The 21,601-nt window shown below is 34.5% G+C and overlaps 2 protein-coding genes and 1 long non-coding RNA gene across 11 annotated transcripts in view; 1 reads left to right on the top strand and 2 right to left on the bottom strand.

The window, feature by feature from the left end:
- Nucleotides 1-1,967: 1,967 nt before the first annotated feature.
- Nucleotides 1,968-10,593, bottom strand: atpaf1 (ATP synthase mitochondrial F1 complex assembly factor 1). 2 transcript variants are annotated; one of them, NM_001017907.2, is given in 9 exon segments: nucleotides 1,968-2,577; nucleotides 2,656-2,763; nucleotides 2,839-2,934; nucleotides 5,987-6,034; nucleotides 6,124-6,174; nucleotides 6,277-6,339; nucleotides 6,424-6,471; nucleotides 7,814-7,922; nucleotides 10,381-10,591. In NM_001017907.2, coding segments are annotated over 9 exon segments (909 nt in total). In that variant the 5' UTR covers nucleotides 10,590-10,591; the 3' UTR covers nucleotides 1,968-2,400.
- On the top strand, nucleotides 6,291-14,459 carry LOC141380099 (uncharacterized). 4 transcript variants are annotated; one of them, XR_012397544.1, is made up of 3 exons: nucleotides 6,291-6,409; nucleotides 10,358-10,620; nucleotides 11,964-14,459. It is a non-coding gene; the product is annotated as an uncharacterized lncRNA (long non-coding RNA). The 4 variants fall into 4 exon arrangements; XR_012397543.1 differs by lacking the exon at nucleotides 6,291-6,409 and adding an exon at nucleotides 9,992-10,063; XR_012397541.1 differs by lacking the exon at nucleotides 6,291-6,409 and adding an exon at nucleotides 10,129-10,148.
- frem1b (Fras1 related extracellular matrix 1b) overlaps nucleotides 11,799-21,601 on the bottom strand; it is a 73,818-nt gene continuing 64,015 nt past the window's right edge. For 3 of the 5 annotated variants that reach the window (XR_012397400.1, XR_012397401.1, XM_009296245.5), the window contains exons 27-37: nucleotides 21,284-21,485; nucleotides 20,149-20,293; nucleotides 18,358-18,487; nucleotides 18,205-18,277; nucleotides 15,616-15,765; nucleotides 14,921-15,198; nucleotides 14,802-14,849; nucleotides 13,847-13,990; nucleotides 13,650-13,765; nucleotides 13,472-13,557; nucleotides 11,799-12,159 (exon numbers count right to left, since the gene is read on the bottom strand). Coding sequence is in view for 3 of the 5 variants with exons in the window: in XM_009296245.5 (XP_009294520.1) it covers nucleotides 11,960-12,159; nucleotides 13,472-13,557; nucleotides 13,650-13,765; nucleotides 13,847-13,990; nucleotides 14,802-14,849; nucleotides 14,921-15,198; nucleotides 15,616-15,765; nucleotides 18,205-18,277; nucleotides 18,358-18,487; nucleotides 20,149-20,293; nucleotides 21,284-21,485 (1,572 nt within the window). In the remaining 2 variants the exon portion in view is untranslated. 5 annotated transcript variants of the gene reach the window in all.

The following is a 21,601-nucleotide window of genomic DNA, read 5'->3' as shown; positions in this document are numbered from 1 at the left end:
TCATCCTTGAGTTATGAATAATTCTTCTGCTTATCCATCGAACATAAAAATTTAAAAGGGAAAACTTATAAGAGAATTTTACCAACCTACGTCACACAGGTTTAACGGAGCACACCGGTACAATAGCAAACATGTCATGTTGTGCGGTAAGATGTCAAAATCGAAAGTTCAAAAATAGAGAACAAATTTACTGAACGCCAAACTGCTTTTAATGCCAACCAGACATCTTGTGATAGCTGACAGCCATCATAAGAGCTGAATGGAGTGAGGACCTAAGTAAAAATGCTTGACTCTGCAGTTCTTATTTCATATCAGGTAAGTTCACGCTATGCTGAATCACACACATTACTCATTTTTGATTGCAGCAATGATTTCAGCTAAAACAGTTAAACATGGTGAATTAAACTGCGGACACTGAATGATTAGAATGAAATATAAAATGTAAGTTCACATACCCTGCCATTCAGGTGCCGTTCGCTGTCAGAATGCAGTTGTTTTGCTTGTTGATGATTACCCAGGTCTTGTACAGTTCCATCTTCTCTCCTTGTCTTTGGCTAGACAGAACCTTGGTTTTAGCTCTAGAAAGTTTTGAATCTGGTAATCATGGAGCATTATTTCTTGCACATGACCACACAGAACAAAACTGTAGTCATCCAAAGACTTGTAGGCCTTTAACATCTCTCTTGTAAAATCCCTTGGAGTTTCAATGAGATGGTTGTATATTTCGGACAGGATGCTTGGCCATTTCATGTTATCCAAAATCCATTGGGAGGGTGCTATCGCAAATGGACCTGTCAGATGAACCCTGCTCACTTTAACATTAATTTTGCCTAATAACTGTGCTTATCAGTGGGTGACAAGCTGTTATAATTTGTTGAAAGCATTATGTAAATAATATATATGTAATCAATATAACTCATCTCCAATACAGCAACAAACTTTGTACAGCATCGGATGAAATTCCCTCGCTGTAAATTCTTGCGGATTTTTTCTGCACATTTATCCTGAATGTTTACAAACTGGTTATTCGCCTATTAGACTTAACAAATTACTTTCACTGAAAATAACCCCCAAAACTCGAAACAAGTCTTTCTGAGGCAATGTTAAGGGAATATATATTTCTGAACAGTAAATAGGAAAAAAATATTTGAAGAAACAAAATGTAATTTAAAACCAATTGGGCCACAGATAACTGTGATATTAATATCATGTTAATATACAAGTAAGTATATTATATAAGTAAGACGTTATATTCGTAACAAATAAAAATAAAGCACAAAGTCAAACCTTTCCTGACACTACGCATATTGTTTGTCAAATAGCTTTATTATATGATATTCAACTAATAATTAATAATTCAGCTATAAATTAAATTTGCATAAATAGTTGTTATAGTTAGTATTGTACGTTTTGGCTAAATTAGCCTAAATGTAAAATACTTATGATAGATCTTATAAAGTGATGATGCCCTTCACCCAACCCAAAAACTTGAATGGGAGCCATTTAAATGAAATATTTTTATTTTTATTTTTAAATAATTAGTTAAACTTAAAAATGAAAGACCCAACCCCTCAGCCTAACCATCAGTGCGAAAATGTATGTAAACATACAAATTAAAGTGTATGTATTACAAATTAGCCATTGAAATAGCCTTTAGGGCAGCTGCACTTCAGATGTCCTGAGTTCGAATCTCCTCTCTCTGAACCTCACACCCAGTCTAACTACTGTCCTGTCACAATAAAGGCAAAAAATGCCAAAAATGAATCTTTAAAAAATAAAATAAAACAAATTAGGCACTAATTTGCCAAAAATTAAATAGTTGTAAAGTGTAATATTCTTGGTTTAAGCAATGCAGAAAAATCTAAACGCAGAAAGATTAATAATACCATTTAACCAGTATAATAGGGCTTGTCCTATTAAAACGTAAAATAGTATGCAAACGAATACAATACACACAATAAATAAAATTAATACAGTTAGCACATTTCTGTGCATTATTTCTTTAATAAAATTTGTAATTATTTCAATTACATTTTTTATTTATTATATTGTTTTTAGCAGAACTACATTTAGAATTCAGACACTTGTTAATAGCGACACCAGTGGCCATTTGTAGAACTGCAGGCAACAATGTATTGCAATGTCATTTTTAAGGTTTTTCAATTTTTTTTAAATAGTGATATTCATCAGGAGTCAAATGAGTAATAATACACAGAATCTGCATACACAGTAGCAGATAATCATGTTGCGCGAATGCTACGAGTCCGTATAACGCATATCTACTGAAACACATATTGTATTGTTTTTATATGCGGCAGCAGAGACTCACACCAGACTGTGTTTCTGTGCAATGGTGATGTTCCACATAAGAAAAAATTTATAATTAATGTCTTTTGATGATTACTTCGTAGTGACCGCTGGTCCAATTCCACTCTGTTCTAGTTCTGCGATCACAGCCATGTGTTTAAACTCCTCCGGTTTGTGGTTAAAGGTCTCGACCAATCGGAAAGTCTCAAGCCTCTGCGATCCATAAAACAGCTGCACCTGATTGGCCAAACACTGCGCCTGGTGGACCGTCTGAAAGAGGTTTACAATAACATTGAATCCATTGCTTTGTTTTTGCTTATTTATATTGTGTAAATTAATCCAACTTACCACAAATTTGCTGTCCATCTCAGCCGTCATCAAAACAATATCTTTGTCCTTCTGCAGGTCTGTGTAGTGGTACAAAATAAGCTGGCTGGGCGCATTTTCTCCCATAGTCTGAAATACGAAGCATTTTTAGCATTGGTGCAAGAAGATGATGTGCAATTTTAACAAAAGATTTAGAAATTATACCTGAACGTTGATTAAAGATGTGAAGTGCAGCTCATTACCAGCCCACTGGCCCACAAAAAACTCATAACCCTCATTCTGGGGTAGAGCGTACAGAAACTGCAATGGTTGACAAAACACATGATTAATACTGAAGCAAATCTAATGCTGAAATTTAGAATTATTTGATTCACTAAAAATAACTGACTCAAAGTGAACTGTGAAATGTTTGGTTCAATAAAATTAAACCAACTCCCAGTGATTCGTTTGGGAAATGGCCTACCATAATTGTGCTGACTCATTACAGTGATTTGTTCAGGATTTCATTGCATTTTTTTGATTCACTAAAAGAGCAAGCACTTTGAAGAGATTTGTTCAGTAATATAACCAAAATGGTAGTGAAACTTACCTAAAGTGATTCATTTGGAAGATTTGAAGTGCTGGATTTAATAAAATGAACGGACTCATTAAAGTGAACTATTTGGGAATCAGACTACACTGGTTGCACTGTATGATTCATTAAAAAGAACTGACTCCTTAGAGCACAGGTGTCAAACTCAGTTCCAAAAGGGCCGCAGCTCTGCACAGTTTAGTTCAACCCTAATTAAACACACCTGATCAAACTTATTGAGTCCTTCAGGCTTGTTTGAAACCTACAGGTAAGTGTTGAAGCAGGGTTGGAACTAAACTGTGCAGGGCTTCGGCCCTCCAGGAATTGAGTTTGACACCACTGCCTTAGATGGATTCGTTCAGCATTCTAGCTACTGTGACATTGGTCTTTTTAGGGATTCAAATAAAATGCAAGCACATTGAAGTGAAGTAATCTAACCAAAATGGTAGTGAAACTGACCTAAAGTGATTTATTTGGAAATTCTGAAGTGCGGCATTTCATTCCGCTGTGGCAAACTCTCAAATGAAAACTAAGGCGAAGAAAAATGAATGAATTTTGAAATATTTGATTCAATAAAATAAACGGACTCATTAAAGTGAACTGTTTGGAAATCAAACTACACTGGTTGCGCTGCATGATTCCTTAAAAAGAACTGACTCCTTATAGTGATTAGTTGAGGATTCTAGCTACTCTGACAGTGATTATGTTTGGGTCACTGAGTCGAAAAATAAACCTAAAGTGACTAATTTGGTAATTGAACTCGACTAGTTAATTATGAATCAATAAAATATACTAGTTCATAGGACTCTTTTTTTTGTATGCTATGTTAAAAATTATATTTTCACAAAAATTAACCCGCTCATGAGATCATTCAATCATTTGACGGAATCAATGAAAAGTGATTCTTTTGGGAATCTTAAGGCTGATTTATAATTCTGCGTCAAACGCCGTCGGCATCGCTGACGTGCACCTCTCAAAAAATGTAACTACACGTCGCAACAACGCGTAGCACAAACTCTGTGATTGGTCGACTTGGTAGCGCTGATGAGTATGGGTGGGACCGATAGCCGCGTGAATGGTGCGAGCCTGATGGAGCGATTGTTTACAAGTGTGGAGTCCCGTTAAGGAGCTCCAGGTGGAAAGTTTTGTTTTGTGTTTTCCTCATAGTTAAAGTTGTTGCACATCCGCTGGTTCCTGCCTCAAAATGAGCGAGTTTGAGCCATTGTACATCCCGGAAGTGTTCAGGAAAACAAAATATTAGCGAAGAAACTCGACACAGAGGAACATTTACTCCTCACTCCCAACTAGCGTTTCGGAAGTGTTAATGCAGACCAACAGAGACAGCGCACAGAAGTATAAATGCACAGCCACACGCGTTGCATGCGCCGTGGGTTACACCGGTCACTTGACGCAGAAGTATAAACCAGGCTTTACTGAGTTGGTTGTGTCGTTTTATTGATTCACTAAAATAGCAGACTTATTAAAGTGATTTGTTCAGTGATTTAACCAAAACAGTAGTGAAACTAACTGATTCATTTTGAAATTTTGAAGTGTTTGATAAAATAAAATGAACTGATTCCTTTAAGTCAGGGGTGTCAAAGTCAATTCCTGGAGGGCCGAAGCCCAGTTTAGTTCCAACCTTGCTCCAACACACTTACCTGTAGATTTCAAACAAGCCTGAAGGACACAATCAGTTTGATCAGGTGTGTTTAATTAGGGTTGGAACTAAACTGTGCAGAGCTGCGGCCCTTTTGGAACTGAGTTTGACACCTGTGCTTTAAGTGATTCATAAAAAAAAAAAAACACACTCGTCAAAGTGAACTGTTTGGATATCAGGCCACACTGGTTGTGATACATGCTTGCTTTACAAAAAATACTTTTACAGCGATTTCTTCAGTGATTCTAGCGCTTCTGACAGTGCTTTTGTTTGATTCAAAGTGACAAAACCAACCCAAAGTGTTTAATTTGGGAATTGGATTACACGGGTCCTGCTGACTCATTAAAGTGAACTGGTCAGAAATTCTGAAATGTGCTTTGTGATGTTTGATTCAGTGAGTTGAAACCAACCCAAAGTGACTCATTTGGGAACTAAACTACACTGTGCTGTGTGTTTATGAATCACTAGAATCTACTGCTTTATAAGAATCGTTCATTTAAGCATCATGTGTCAGCAGCTTTGACGCACATTTTAATTTCACTAAAATGAACCTGCTCATTCATTCAAGAAATGAACTTCACTGGTTTGAACCGTACGATAGATTAAATAAAAAGCTGAGTTTTTGTGTGTGGGGGAGGGAGGGGGGGGTCAAATCATGTTGGTTGTGCTGTTTGTTTTATTCGTTAATAAGAGCAGACACATTAAAATGATTTGTTCAGCAATCAAACCAAAACGGTGAAGGAAACTGAAATCCACGTGATTCATTCTGAAATCATTAAAGTGATTCATTATCAACAAACCACTAAAAAGAAATGAAAGTGATTCATTTCAGAATCAAACTACACACTGATTGTTAAATTGTGAATCTAATGCCACTCATTGTTTTTCAATCACAAAAAAGACAGCTCATATCAGACATTATTTTGAGAAGATCATATTTTGTTTTGGGCTGTAAACGGTTAATAAGACAATAATTTTCAATAAATAAACAGAGCAATCCTCCTGTTAAAGCCCCTCCTGAAAGAATCTACTGCCCTCATGTGGCCTTTTTTTGTTTTGCAGGGGTTATGTGGAGCTGTACAGTAATGTACCTGCTAATAATATATAGCGGCGTTAATTCTTACCGTTGGACATGATTTTGCGCGACCAAAAATAACGTCAAATGTTGAACTCTATAACAGAGGAATATAATGTCATTATTAAGTCACATGTTTGGGATTTGATTGTTAATGTACCTTTAATAAACCATAAAACAACTTACTGGTATGACAGCGCTGATCGTGTCTTTCTTAGAGAAGTACTGCATCCAAAGCTATACGCATACACAGACACACAGGAAAAAAGGTTTATTGACACAAAATTAAGTATTATTATATTTTTTTCTGAATTTTTCTATTCATCAAGACTGTCTTACCTCTGTAATTTCAGCTCCAGATTTCTCCTGAACCATTTCAAGGTTGAGGATAGAGCCTAATGTCTACAAGGAAAAAAAGATGCAAATGATGGATAATAATTCTCAGATTGCCAGATTATTTCAAGTTAATAAGGTTTGAATTCTTACTTTGTCTTTAGTGAATCCTCCATCACCATCTTTACCACGTTTGTCCAACTACAAATGTAACAACATAACAATATTGTTTTCTTATATTTTCTATTTTTTTTCTCTTTTTAAATATTGTATTATCCTCTATTATTCTTAGAATTAGTTTTATATATTATACAATCATATATTCAACTTATTGAATTATTATTCGTGGCTTACTTTAGTCATAAAAACATAAAAAACACATGTTAAATGTAGAAATAATTTACAAGCAGACACTAAAATCCATCAAACCAAAACAAATCAAAACAATTCAACTTTAAATATTGCAATAATTATCAATATATATTGACAACATATTGTAAATATAATATATTCTGACAAAATATTTGTAGTATTTATAACAATAATTTGTGGTATAAAATATTCTATTCCAAACAATAATAATACAAATTATTAAATAGAATAGGTATATGCATGTTATTTTAACATAACACACTACAAACACATCATATTTGAAATAAGTTTCATTATTCTTTTAATATTTATATATACTGTGTGTGCATATACAGTGCTCAGCATACACAAGTACAGCCCTCGCAAATTTCTCTTTTAAATTCATATTTTTAATAGGAAGCTATACAATATTATTTTTGTGCATAAACATTAGATTAGTCTGTACTGAAGCCAAATCTGGAGCTTATCTAACAAAATAAAAAAGTAAAAACTAGCACACCCAAATTTATGTTATAAAAAAACATTTAATATAAAAAAAGAGGAAAAATCGAAGGCAAAACAAAATTATTTTTGTGAGTTTTTTTGTAGTAATTTTTTTTTGCAATATTTTACTTGAATTTAATTGTATTATCTTTCAATTTCTACATTTTTTTTGGTGACTAAATTTTTATTTTAATAAATAAATATGTTTAATAAATCTGTTTTGTTTAAATGCACCAAAATACATTGCGTATATTCACTAAGAAATGGATAAAATTATTCCCTTTCAAAATGGGGTGTACTCAATTTTGCTGAGCACTGTGTGTGTGTGTGTGTATTATTTTGCCTACAAACAAAAACCTCTGTGGCTATATAACTATATAATGACCATTATAATAGTCCATAGTTTAAACAAAAACAACTGATTTATATACAACCATTAAAACAAATATGGTTTATAAAAATATAATATATTAAACCTCTATTTAATCTCATAATATACAGTAATGTGTTCTATTAAACTAATTTAAAAATTCATGATTATTCTAAATAATCACCAAAACAAAGTCATGTAAACGCAAGTAATGTGAGTAATGTAAAAGCAGGCACCAAAATTAAATAAAACCTGACCACAAATTTAGAAATCAATTCAGAAATGGATGTAAAAGGAGCTCTAGGCTGTGCTCTTCACCTCTTTCTCCATGTATTTGACAAACTCTGCTTGTCTGGAGCGCCCGAGTGGCTCCGTCTTCAACTCAGTTCGCTTCTCCAGCCGGGATTCATATTCTTGAGGTTTTGAGCTGATATTACAGTAACACACACACACACACACACACACACACACACACACACACACACACACACACACACACACACACACACACACACACACACACACACACAACCATTAATACTTGACAGTATCATAAGTGACCCTGGAACACTAAATTTATTACATTGTAAAGGGTAAAAAAAATTATTTTACAGTTTAAGTCTGAACTATTAGCCCCCCTTTGAGTTTTTTTTCCCTTTTGTAAATATTTCCCAAATGATGTTTAACATAGCAAGGAAGTTTTTTACAGTATGTTTGATAATATTTTTTCTTCTGGAGAAAGTCTTAATTGTTTTATTTCGGCAAGTATAAAAGCAGTTTATCATTTTTTAACAAACATTTTAAGGTCAAAATTATGAGCACCTTTAAGCTGTATATATTTTTTCGATAGTCTCTTGAAAACTATCGTTATACAGTAACTTGCCTAATTACCCTAACCTGCCTAGTTCACCTAATTAACCTAGTTAGGCCATTAAATGTCATTTTAAGCTGTATAGATGCGGCTTGAAAAATCATGCCATGTCATTATGGCAAAGATAAAATAAATCAGTTATTAGAGATGAGTTATTAAAATTATTATGTTTAAAAATATGATGAAAAAAATCTTCTCTCAGTTAAACAGAATTTAGGGGAAAAAACAATAATAATTCAAGGGGGTTAATAATTCCGACTTATATATATATATATATATATTTTTTTTTTTTTTTTCAAATTGTTTTAGTAGATGTTATAAATGTTCTTTTATACCAAAAAATCAATACATTTTTATGTAAAGATCATATTTCATGAATATTTTAAAAACATTTTCTACTCCAAATTGATCAAACCTTAATTTCTGGTTAGCATAAAGCATGGCTAAACACTTAATTAAACAACTTTAATGGTGACATCCTCAGTATTTCGTTTTTTTTAAACTACCAAACCATACATAAAATGAAAACCCATTTATTCAAATTTCAGGCATAAATTTCATTTATAAGTCCCAAGCTCAAAAGGTGGACACATGAATTGAGGTAAAGATGGTTTTATATTCATGCATTCCAACTTTTGCTTAATAATATAATTACACAAAATTATGCTTTGCAAATTCTAAATAGTGAAATTAAATTATCAGCAGACCTGTAGCCAGCCTGGTTAAAGGGGTGGTTCATTTTTCTTAAAAATTTAACCTTTTTGCAGTTATTCGCCTCATTTTCTATTCAATTATCAGATTTAAATTCTCCATTTAGTGATATTTTAAGCACTATTTTAGCTGAATTCAATTGTCAGATGGTCATCATGACCACACTTTTTGATGTACCAAAAATATTTACTAAACATTTAGAATAAAGAAATTTGACAAATATTTATTTTTAATATACAAATTTATTACATCATATAGGTAAAAAAAAGTTTTACATTTAAAACTGAGCCTATTTATTTGGCAAATAACCAATGGCCAGCACATTCAACTTTCCTCAGTCAGAATTTGGCTGTTTTTATAATACAAAATTCAAACATAATAAAAAAAATAATAATTTAGAGCTTCTCAATTTTTCTAGCATCTCTTTCTTTCAAGAATAAGGTTCAAGATTTAGAATAAAAGTTACTTGTCAAATATTTTCTCTATTTTAAAAAGAGTAAAGTAGTGAAAGATGACTGCTTATATCAGATGATTTCTTGCACAGCTGGATGAAAAATATTTGTTTGCATTGGCCAAAACTGAAGTCACACCAGGATTCGATGGGTTATTTTTTTCTATTTATTAATAAAGTCAAAATAGGACAAATGAGCTCATGTATGGGACAAATTCTGCACCTTTGCCAGTGAGGAGTAAATTTTCCAAACCACCCGAACCCCACCTGGCTACAGGCATGAGCAGTCGATGACTATCAAAGTTAAACACAGTTTACAGTTAAATAAATAGCGCTAATGTTGTTTTCAAGTCATATTTACATGGGATTTAAGATCCGGTAAATAACCAAAGTACCTGGGTAAACAATACAGGGAGGAAGCATATCAGAAGTTATCACTGAACGAATGTGCGAATATAAAACCAACGTTACGTTACCTCAATCACCTATGGCTGTTTTCTATACCAGGGTGCCATAGACTGTAAAATGAAATGAGGTAAAGTTGGTTTTATATTCGCACATTTGTTCAGTAACATGTGACAGGCTTCTTGTCTTGTTTACCATGACACTTTAAATATTCGGTCTGAAATTTCATGTAAATAATACCACATTAGCACTATTTATCTGACTGAACGATGTTTTACTTCGACAGTCGTCGGCTGCTAATATGATTTTACGATTAGAATTCAGAATATAAAAGTATATTATTAGTGAGAAAGTCTGAATGCGTGATTATAAACCCAACTTCACCTCGGTCTGTAAAAGGTCTCATATTAAACATGTCTTACAGGTCAGCATTCGACAGCCACTGACCTCCGCAGTTTCCTGATCTTCTCCTCGTATTTGCTGTAATATGGATTTTCCTCCAGCTCGGGCTCTTTCTTCATCGAGAAGGCCCTGAAGTGAGACGGCACAAGTCCGGGGATCAGCGGGCGGATTCCGTGGTTTCTGACCGCCAACATCCCGCGGTACAAACACGACATTTGCACCATGGCGGCCGCCATCTTTTCCCCGTCCCACATCTGTGAGGGTCCGGGCGGAGCCAAGTTAAATGTAAGCGCAAATGGTTCCTACATGTTTTTTTTTCATGGTCGTTTATGACAGGGATTGTTTTATGATGTTCACAATGCTTAATTTATATGTTTAAATAATAGGTACATTATTTAGATGTATATAGTACATTATTTATATAATTCATACATTCATTTTTTTCCGGCTTTGTCCTTTTATTATTCTGGGGTCACCACAGCACAATGAACCGCCAACTTATCCAGCATATGTTTTATGCAGCGGAAAACCTTCCAACCCATCTCTGAGAAACATCCATACACATTCATTCACACACACACACACACCAATTTAGCTTACCCAATTCACCTATTACCAGAGGAAGAAACCAAAGCACTCTGAGGAAACTCAAGCGAACATGGGGAGAACATGCAAACTCCACACAGAAAAGCCAACTGACCCAGCTGAGGCTTTTTTTAATGAAATTTTATATAGAAAAGAAGAAATGTATGGGTGTATGGGTGTTTCCCAGTGATGGGTTGCAGCTGGAAGGGCATCCGCTGCGTAAAACATGTGCTGGATAAGTTAGCGGTTCATTCCGCTGTGGCGACCCCAGATTAATAAAGGGACTAAGCCGAAAAGAAAATGAATGAATGAAAAATAAACATAATATATTATTATTATGGCTACTATTAGTAATAATAAAAATTAACATTGTAATAATACTGATAATATAATTTTATATTATTTTTATTATCTCTATTAAACAATATATAACATTATATTATAATAAAAAAGCAAGTATAGGAAAAATTATTTTTTGCTACCTTAAAAATCTGATTTGTGGAATTATTATTGTATTATTTATTTTATTTATTATATTTCCTAATACTAATGGTCTATAACTAATAATTAATAATAGTTGAGACATTTTTTGTTATATATTTAGAATTAGTATAATATAATATAAAAAATAATGTTACATTATAATATGTATAGGCCTAATAATAATCATTATCATCATTAGATTATTATTATTTCTAAATATAGGAAAACTATGAGATAAATTATAAATACTACTGTTATTATTATGATTATACATGTGTATATATAATAAATTAAGATATATATGTTTATGTACATATACATACACTTGGTAGATATCTTTAAAATGATTAATAATAATAAAATAACACCAAATAAACAGCGCCACAAAAGTTACCTTTTTGTATTATCAATTTTGTTTGCCATTTATTGATTGTAAATATATTAATAACACCAGAAAGAATGTCACCGTAAGCTGAAATACAATTATTCAGCTCTGCAAGAATGTATTAGTAACATTATAATAATAAAAAGAGCGCTATAAATAATTCAATCTGTTTTAGCTGATTTGTGCAGGTGCTGAACAAACGTATCTGTGTTCGGATCCATCAATGCAACCTTTAGGAATCCACATCTTCTGGCTCTGAGCTAAAACACAAACAGAGCGAGTTTGATCCTCTTCATCTTTCCTGAGTCTGGAGAACGACAGCACTTTCCCATCCGTCCATATCCATCCGTGCTCCGGACCACCTACCAGTCCTAAAAGCAACCATAAAAACATTCGGTTACACTTTATTTTAAGGCTACGTCGCCTTTTAACTATTCATGTAACTACTATTATACATGTAATAGTATACGTTTAAGGGCAGCACAGTGGCACAATGGGTAACACAATCGCCTCGCAGCAAGAAGGTCACTGGTTTGAGCCCTGGCATGGTCAGTTGGCATTTCTGTGTGGAGTTTGCATGTTCTCCTTGTGTTCGAGTGGGTTTCCTCTGGATGCTCCGGTTCCCCCCCCCAACTCTAAAGACATGCGGTACAGGTGTATTGGGTAAGCTAAAATTGTCCGTAGTGTATGTGTGTGAATAAGTGTGTGTGGAAGTTTCCCAGTAATGGCTTGAAGCTGGAAGGGCATCCGCTGTGTAAAACATATGCTGGATAAGCTGGACTAAGCCAAAAATAAAATGAATAAAAGAATTAATGAATATTATATGTTTAATTATTTGGTTTCTGTTGCAATGTTGACATTTTGGGGGAACCTATGCTGTTTCTGACGATCTGAATGATATGATGCCTACTTCCAGCAGGATAACACGCCATGTGTTATGATCACCAGAAGTTCTGCACATGCAGGCTACTGGAGAACACGCCCTGTCATTCTACCAAACTACAAACCCCATCATGGCCTGCAGTCACACGCCTGTTTCAGTGCACCTCCTGATTACACACATAGCTGAAGCTGATTAGGACTGACTACTTGGACTATATATATACACCACACACTCTGATATCTGTGCTGAGTCTTGTTTACCTGTATTGAGCATTAGTGGTGGGCAAAGCCTTATAAAACACTGAAACAGTCAAAGCAAATTTGTTGGAGCTTCAAAACTTTTTGAAACCCGTCTCAACAGACACCTAGTGGTCATTTTTATGTATTGCTCTAGAACAGCAATGAAACAGTTAAGCGAGTTTAGGGTATTAAACTTCACGTTCTACAGTTTAGGTTTCTAGTGATTTAATGAAGTGGTGAGAGTTCCTGACTAGCATGTTCTGACCCTTGTTTGCCACCTGCCATGATCTTTTGCCTGTTTAGATTACCCTTTGAATTATCTACAGGCAACTGTCTATTCCTGTTTTGAACCTTGTCTGTCTGACCATTCTCAAATAAAAGCTAAATTTGGATCCTCACCTCTGTTGCCACCTTAAATCATAGTGAAAATCACAAATACTACACTCAAATGTCTCCACAGTCACCAGATCAGGCAGTTTTGAAGGCAAAAGTCAGTGTAGCCTTATACCAGCAAGGTGTATCTAATAAAGTGGCCAGTAAAACCACATGTACTTTGCTTACCAATCCAAAATGGCTGCTTCCCAGCAAACTTCCAGATCCACTTCATATCATTCTTTGAGTGGATACCTGTCAATTGGCCTTCAAGCCTAGATTTTGGAGTCACAAAATGATAGTTATTAGCAGATAAGGCAGTTGTATGAAGCATGGTAGCATACACGACTTAATATATGTAACATACAGTGTGCAGGCATGTTGTGCGCTACTCCAGCTAGCGGTACCAGGCCCCAAAATATAGCAGTTCCTCCGGTAGTGAGTCCAACCATTTGGACAATCGATGCTAACAGATGTCTGAGACTTTAAACAGAGCAGGAAAGATTTACTGAATGTACATAACCAAGAGAAGCTCATCAACAGAACTGTTGCATGTTGTCATACTTTGTGTTGTTGAATGTCAGAGGCGGAGTCACGCTGAGGGGTTTCTGCTGAATCTCCAGGCCAGCTCCAGATGGGAGTGATCTCCAGTTCAGAGTGAACACGAGGAGCCGCTTCCTGCTGGCTCACCGGGATCACACCGTGAAACTGAAGGACAGATAAAACCAGAGACGGGTGACATATCTTGAGTCCAGCACATTAATATGTATAATAGAGGGAAAATACATCCATGTAGAATAAACTAATTATTATTCATTCATTTTCTTTTCTCTTAGTCCCTTTAATAATCTGGGGTCGCCACAGCAGAATGAACCGCCAACTTATCCAGTATATGTTTTACGCAGTGGATGCCCCATCCAGCCACAACCCAACAATGGGAAACACCCATACACTCTTGCATTCACATAAACTCACTAAGACCAATTTAGCTTATTCAATTCACCTATAGCGCATGTCTTTGGACTGTGGGGGAAACCGGAGAAGCCCGAGGAAACCCATGCGATCACGAGGAGAATATGCAAACTCCACACAGAAATACCAACTGAACCAGCTAAGGCTCGAACCAGTGACCTTCTTGCAGTGAGGCGATTGTGCTACCCACTACGACCCTCAAAAATAGTTATTACGGAAAAAAAAAAATACATTTACACAAAGTAAAAATATTGTTTAATAAAGTGACACTTTTAGTTTAGAAAACTTAGTAGAAAACTTTAAACCTTAGATCAAAGTATAATCTTGTTTTGGATCAACCTAAAAATTACTGTAATTTGTTACAGCTAAACTCATAAATTACCTTCAAATTATAGTTTTGACTGTTGAAAACTAAAAATGTATTTAATATCGATCAAATAAAAAGCACTAAACACTACAACCAAAAAAAAAAGAATAAAAGAAGTAAAAACAAAGAATGACATTTAATGAAACTTCAAAAACGTAAAGAACAAAGAAAAACACTTACTCTCCAAACCCTTTCCTGATTTCTGCTGTCCACCTCTGACAGACCAGCCTAAAACAGCACATTATTGATTTATTAAAGTAACAGATTTAGTAAATGTATAGATAAAATAAATCGCTCACTCTCTGTCTGTTTCCTTCCAGGACCCTCAGTTGTCTCCGGCCTGGACTGTGAAAGGCCTCCTGCTCCATATGTTGACCTGTAAGGCTGTAATGGTTAAAATCAGTGCGATACGGGACGTCTCCTCTTGGAGGATAGTTCTCCCAGAGGATCCCGCTTCTTGGGTCCGGAGTGTACTCCTCAAGCACGGGTGTTTCTGGCTCTGGGATGTGTGGCTGGATTTGGTAAGTATGTTGATTCTCATCTTCCTCCACAATAAGGTCATCTGGATTACACCTGCCTGGAGATGGAAATATTCAGCTTATATACTGTTATATTCTGAAGGATCATTTTGTGTGAACACAATTTTTTTTAAAAGAGAAAATTCAGTAAATACAATTGATTTTGGATTTATTTTAAGGTTCTTATAAATCAGCAAGGACCAGATTCAGCTAAAAATCTTTTTTAAAGTTCTACTGAAGAAAAAAACTACATCACATACATCTTCAATGGCCTCAGGGTGAGTAAATAGACTGTTATATCTAATTACTGTATATTCATTTTTTGTGTTTTTCTTAGTTTTCTTTTGGAATATTGTTATTAAGGATTTTTAAAAGTCTTTCATTACTTTTTTTAGGTTTGTCTTTCTTTTGATAAACATCTCACAAAATTGAAGAGTCGTTTCTTAAACTTCGTTGATTTGACACAGAAAAATCACCATTTCTAGGATCCACAATCTCAACAGAGGCCTTGTTCCTCTGTCCCAAAACAGCATTTTTTGGAGCCTTCAGAATGATGTCAAATCTCTCATGGTTCTCTTCCAGTCCATCATCTTTCAGGTAAATGTTCCACATTTTGACATTCACACCTGAATGCAAGGAAAAAGCATTAAAGACTCTGAATGTTCTGCAGATGAGGCTTTGTAATGTTGTCCCTCTATTTAATAAGACCTCAACGTAGCCACAGGTATTCATTTTGTGTTGCCTGTATGCTCTTTTTTTACTCTTAAAGTATCAGAAGCTGTTGACTTGCTTTTTATGAATCACCAAGAACTTTCTGTCAAACTACAACCATATCATAATGAAATGCCAAAAAACCTGTCTTTGTAATTCTTTAATGTTTACAATTATGTTAGTGCTCTAGTACTAGTAAATCCTGAAATTTCATACGATAAATATCTATAACTAAATATATGTAAAGAAATAATTCTTCCAACTATATAATAAAAATATTACATAAACCAAAACTAACACAGAAATATTTGTATTAAAAATAAGTAAATAAAATACTAAATAACACTGCAAAATAAACTACAAAACTACAATTAACTAAATATTTAAACTACAAAATAATATTTATACTAATATATCAACAATACAGCAAAATTAAAAAGAAAAACTACTACACTACAATAAAGGCATATTATTATTATAGTATTTATAACAATAATAATAATAATGTAAACTACTGTGTAAAAAACAAGATAAATATTTCAAATAAACACAATATAAAACAAACAAATAATTATTACTAATAATAAAACAGTTAAATATAATGCCAATTCTTCTAAATGAAGTAAAACACATTCAACCAATGAGTCAATCACTCAATCAATGGGCATTGTATTTTAATAATGTAATAATATAATTGTTTATTCAGTTTTCTATGTTTTTACAAAGAAAAATGACATTTTGTGTATTCATGTTAATGTATATTTGACCTTTCAATGGTATATATTGGTATAATTTAATGTAATATAAAATAACATTGGCCAATCAACTGACCAATCAGCGCACTCGTGGCTTTTCAGAGGGAGGGGCTTGTAGGGATCAAAACTCAGAAATCATCAATAGAGAGAGATCAAAAATTGTAGTGATCAAATATCCAAGCATTTCAGTAGTGACGGGGCCAGAGGGGTGTCACTGGACACCCCTCACATCCGATTGGCCACCCTGGGTGCCACCCCAAAATTTAATCTGCTGTTGGTAGTTCCTGATGTCTTGTCTGATTGACATCTTTTTCGTCTAAAGAAGTTTTCTAAATTTGTTGGCATTGCTCAAGCTACTGTCAAATCAACGTCGAGCCGAAAACAAGAGCATGCTTTCAAGTAAGACGAATAATAATACATCATAACATAATATCTGAAATACGTTTTATAGATAATATAAGGTTTGTTTGCTGAGGAACGTTTATTATCCGCTGTGCAAGTTAACGAGGCACCAACCACATCAGTTAACTTAATAGAGAGATCAATATGCTCTTATGACAGTTAACACTGTACGTCATCTGTGCTAGTATTACATGCACATTCCATGTATGTAAGTTATTATATTTAATTTACGATGCTCAAATATTTTGCTAATATGGGGAAGTAATGTGAGGCTAGCTGTTTGCGAATTAAATATATTTGAAATGGAATAGCCAGCTCATTTACTTTCTTCAGAAAAATGTTTTTTAGATCATGATAATGAATATTTTAATACCAGACTTTTATAGTTTTGCACATGATCAATCAAACATGAAAAGAAAGGGCGAGACACTAGACTTCTTATAAAGAAGCACAAACAATGTGCTTTTTCTTTTCAAATCCAGGTCTGTTTGATGTCTGCTATGTGTAATTGCAGTAGTTTTTGTTTGTTTTTTTATGCTAATGTTTTTGTAAATAAATTTAGCATGGTTTTTGCTACATAAAACTTTTGAATTCCTTAATTTATTATTTATTATTTGAGTACTGTGTGTGTGTGTATGTGTTTTTGTGACATATCAGGACACAAATCTGTATAATGACATGGGTATGACACAGGTATTACAAACAAGAGGTGAAATATGAGGACATTGGTGACGTCCTCATTTCTTAAAATGCTTATAAATCTTACAGAATGAGTTTAATCAGAGATTAAAGCTGCACACAGTCTCCTGTGATGGTTGGGTTTAAGGGTGGGGTGGGGGCAATACAATATATGGTTTGGACAGTATAAAATGAATGGAAACCTATGTAATGTCCCCAATTTTCACAAAAACAAACCTGTGTGTGTGTGTGTGTAAGTGTGTGTGTGTGTGTGTGTGTGTGTGTCTGTGTGTGGACCCTGTAAAATAGCAGTGGCCACCCCCTGTAAAAAAAATTTTAGCTCCACCACTGCATTTCAGACATAAAACTAAAAACCTTTAAAGCAAAATAAACTCAATAGTGACTTCCCGAAGTCTTTTAAAGGCTTTAAACATTTCTAAAATACCATCAAACAACATATTTAACATAAGAATAAACAAAAATTAACTGTAAACAGCTCTAATTTTAAGTAATGAGCACCTGGATCGAACTGTATCAGACTGGCCGAGCTGTGAGTGAAGTCTTTCCCGACTTTGGCTGTTCCTTCTTCCACCTGTAAGACATTGAGCTTCCAGTCAATTTCCATCAACAGGACAGTGAGAGCAGTTCCTGGGAGCTGTTTTTTTAGCACACCTGTATGCCGATGTAAGCCGGATCTTTGCTGTTTCCGGAGCGCAGAACCTGCACAGCCAGAGTTCCTGCAGTCTCACACACACGGTAACAGGAAGCTGACAGATCCACACGAGACCAGCGCAGCTCCAGCCTGTGTTGGCAGAACAACCAGACTAAATCACACTGAGGCTGGAAATATCTACAGTTCAGGTGGGTTCCGGATCATGTTCGGAAATGTTCCGACTGTCTTACTACACAATTACTTACTATACAATTAATAACTTACTATTCAAGCTGTCTTACTACATGGATAGTAGCATACATAAATACATGCCATGCAACATGTCAACTGACTGACTATACATTAATTCGTTCATTTTCTTTTCGGCTTAATCCCTTTATTCATCAGGGGTTGCCACAGAGAAATGAACCGCCAACTTATCCAGCATATGTTTTACGCAGCGCATGCCCTTCCAACTGCAACCCAACACTGGGAAACAGCCATACACTCATGCATTCCCACACATACACTACGGCCAATTTAGTTTATTCAATTCACCTACAGAGGATGTCCTGGACTGTGGGGGAAACCGGAGGACCCGGAGGAAACCCACACGATCACGGGGAGAACATGCAAACTCCACACTTACTAAACAAACAAACAATTAGTAGGCCTAATAGACAATAAATGTATGTGTTTTTTTTAAACGTTATTTTAATCTAAAGAATCTGAAATATGAGGATAAAAGATGGACTTATTACCAATATTTCTAGAGGTAATGTAATATTTGTTTTGTAATTTAAATATATGTATTTTTAAGCAGAGTTTTACTTATTTATGGTGTTATATTACTTTTTAATATATATCATTAAGATGAAAGAAATATATATTAAAAATAAACATAAAAAATGACCTAACAAAATAACATTTTATACATTATTATAATGTGGATTACAAAAAACCTTATACAGACAAAAGATGCACAGCTTGGATTCGAAAATTTTTAAAGGGAGTTTAGGGGACGCGCCCGCTCACACACAGACGCGCAGGATTGTATTTCAGCCACCAAATCGGAATTTATTCGCTTTTAGCTTAGATTTAGACTGATGTAGTTTTATATTAACATGTTAGAAATCTATCCTGCAGTCATTTAATAAAGTTTAGAGGTGAAAGTTTCCCATGACCTGGTTCTCTGGAGATTTTACGTTTTTAATTTAACATAAACAGTCAGCTTTAAAGGTTTGTCGAAGCGGACTGATAATATCAGAGAAACTGAAGAGACTGAAGTGATCTGAATCTAATGAGCTGACAGCAGATTTCTTCAGGATTTGAGATGGATCGAGTTTGCTGAAACTATTTTTTACAACTGCAGTTAATCTGATATTTCTCTGTTTAATCATTTTAATAATAATAATAACAGTAGTAGTAATAATAAAAAATAATTATAGTTTCTAATTTTGCATAAAAACTTATATTAGGATATTAAAATACTTTATACATAAGTTTTTACATAAATGCTAATAATTTTACAAAATGACCTAGTGATTTTTTAATTCAATAGAAAAAATAAGTAACATTTAAACACACATATATAATATAGTTGTGTTTAAATTTTACTTACTATATAGAACCTCTTAATTTATTATAATAAATCTTTTGTCAAATTTGGACGTGGGATGTGTCATTTTGCATTTGTTTAAAAAAAGTTTTAGACAGGACCAAGGTTAATTTTACCATTCAATAACTGCATCAAACGCATGTTTGTGAAAGTTTTGTACTGAATTCTGAACAAGCGAAGAGGATATTAATACACTTCAGGCAGTATTGTGTTTCCTGCTGGGTCTGTGACTTGAAATTCAAAGCTGTCCGCCGTCACTTCCACATCCACAGGAATGACATAGCGCACAGCCTTCTGGTCCACATCCTTCTGAGTGAAGCGTCCTTTGATAAACGCACCTATATAACAAAAAGAAGATTCATTATTCACCATCACCTCTTTCCTAAATGTCCCATGATATATTTGAATCAATCATGTGAATAACTTCTATTAAAAAGGAAAATAGGCTGATTTTACATCTCTTCTAGAGTTAAACAACTGAGTTGTACCATTCATGAACACATTCAGTCGATTTCTGAGCATTTTTTAGCTTGGCTTGGCATAGATCATTGAAGTGGATTCGACCATTAGCATCTAAATAAAAAACAAAATAAACAAAATAAATTGTTTTGGTAATTTTCTTATTTAAAGTTTAACTCTTCTGTACTTACTGACAGACAATGAAAAGTTGCTACTTGACCATTTTTGAATCCATTTAGGTGATCTCTGGGTTGGGCGGGAGAACTTTAAGCTTTAGATTAACTACTCTCATTCCGGTTAAATAATCAAGAAAATATACTGCTGTACCAAAAGTCTTTTTGAATGTTTTCTGAGCGAGATGCTAATAGTGTAATACAATTCAATAACATAAGCTAAGCTAAGCTAAGATTTGCTAAGCTAAGCTAAAAAGTGCTCCCGCCAGACCCAGAGGTTGGCTGAATGGATCAAAAAATGGTCTAACTCATCTGTTTAACTTTAGGGGAGTTGTGAAATAAGTCAGTTTCCAAAAAACAAAAAAATTGTGTTCCTTTAAGCTGTAGACAATCAGTACATGGTTTTAGAATAAAAACAGGCTACAATGAAGTTTCAATATTCTCCTCACAGTTCACCCATTCATTAAAAAAGTGTAGGCCTAAATGTTATTTTCATGACACACACTGAACAAAAATAAAGAAGCAATCAAACTTTATCCAGTCTTCATCATGCATATGGTCTATTTGTAGCATAACCTCCTTATTTAAACTGATAAGTTTCAGTTCTTTCAAACAGACATTTTCCAAACAGGAAGAGCAACCTATAATTTGAAAAAGGTGGATAGTTCGGACACAATCAGTGTCCTGTGCACCTGCCTGTGAGGGTGTTTTCGAGGAAGCCGAAGTGTGGAGGTCTAGTGATGGTGAACTCGAGTGTGTCGTCGGGACTGTCTGGATCTGAGGCCTGCAGCTCTTTGGAAGTGATATAGATGCCATGTTTGCCATCCGGAAGGTTCTCCACAGTACTTGGGATGCCTTTGTTTATAATACTGGGTGGCGTCTTGTCCAGTATCTCTATCTGTAAAGATTGAGAAGAAATGATTGAAGGGATATTAAAGTTCTGCCATCGTTTACAACACAGGTGTCAAACTCAGTTCCTGGAGGGCCGCAGCTCTGCACAGTTAGCTTTAACCC

The sequence above is a fragment of the Danio rerio genome, chromosome 22 (assembly GCF_049306965.1).
Source record: "Danio rerio strain Tuebingen ecotype United States chromosome 22, GRCz12tu, whole genome shotgun sequence".
In the NCBI taxonomy this organism is placed as follows: domain Eukaryota; kingdom Metazoa; phylum Chordata; class Actinopteri; order Cypriniformes; family Danionidae; genus Danio; species Danio rerio.
Note: the sequence above shows the minus strand (reverse complement) of the source record. Positions and strands in the feature narration are given on the sequence as shown.

Bases quoted from the DNA above. Each gene is read 5' to 3' on its own strand.
- atpaf1 (XM_021469326.2), bottom strand. The intron at 6,175-6,276 runs GTAAGACAGTCT...GTATGCGTATAG, and splicing joins CTGGAGCTGAAATTACAGAG to CTTTGGATGCAGTACTTCTC. The intron at 6,035-6,123 runs GTAAGTTGTTTT...CCTCTGTTATAG, and splicing joins CGATCAGCGCTGTCATACCA to AGTTCAACATTTGACGTTAT.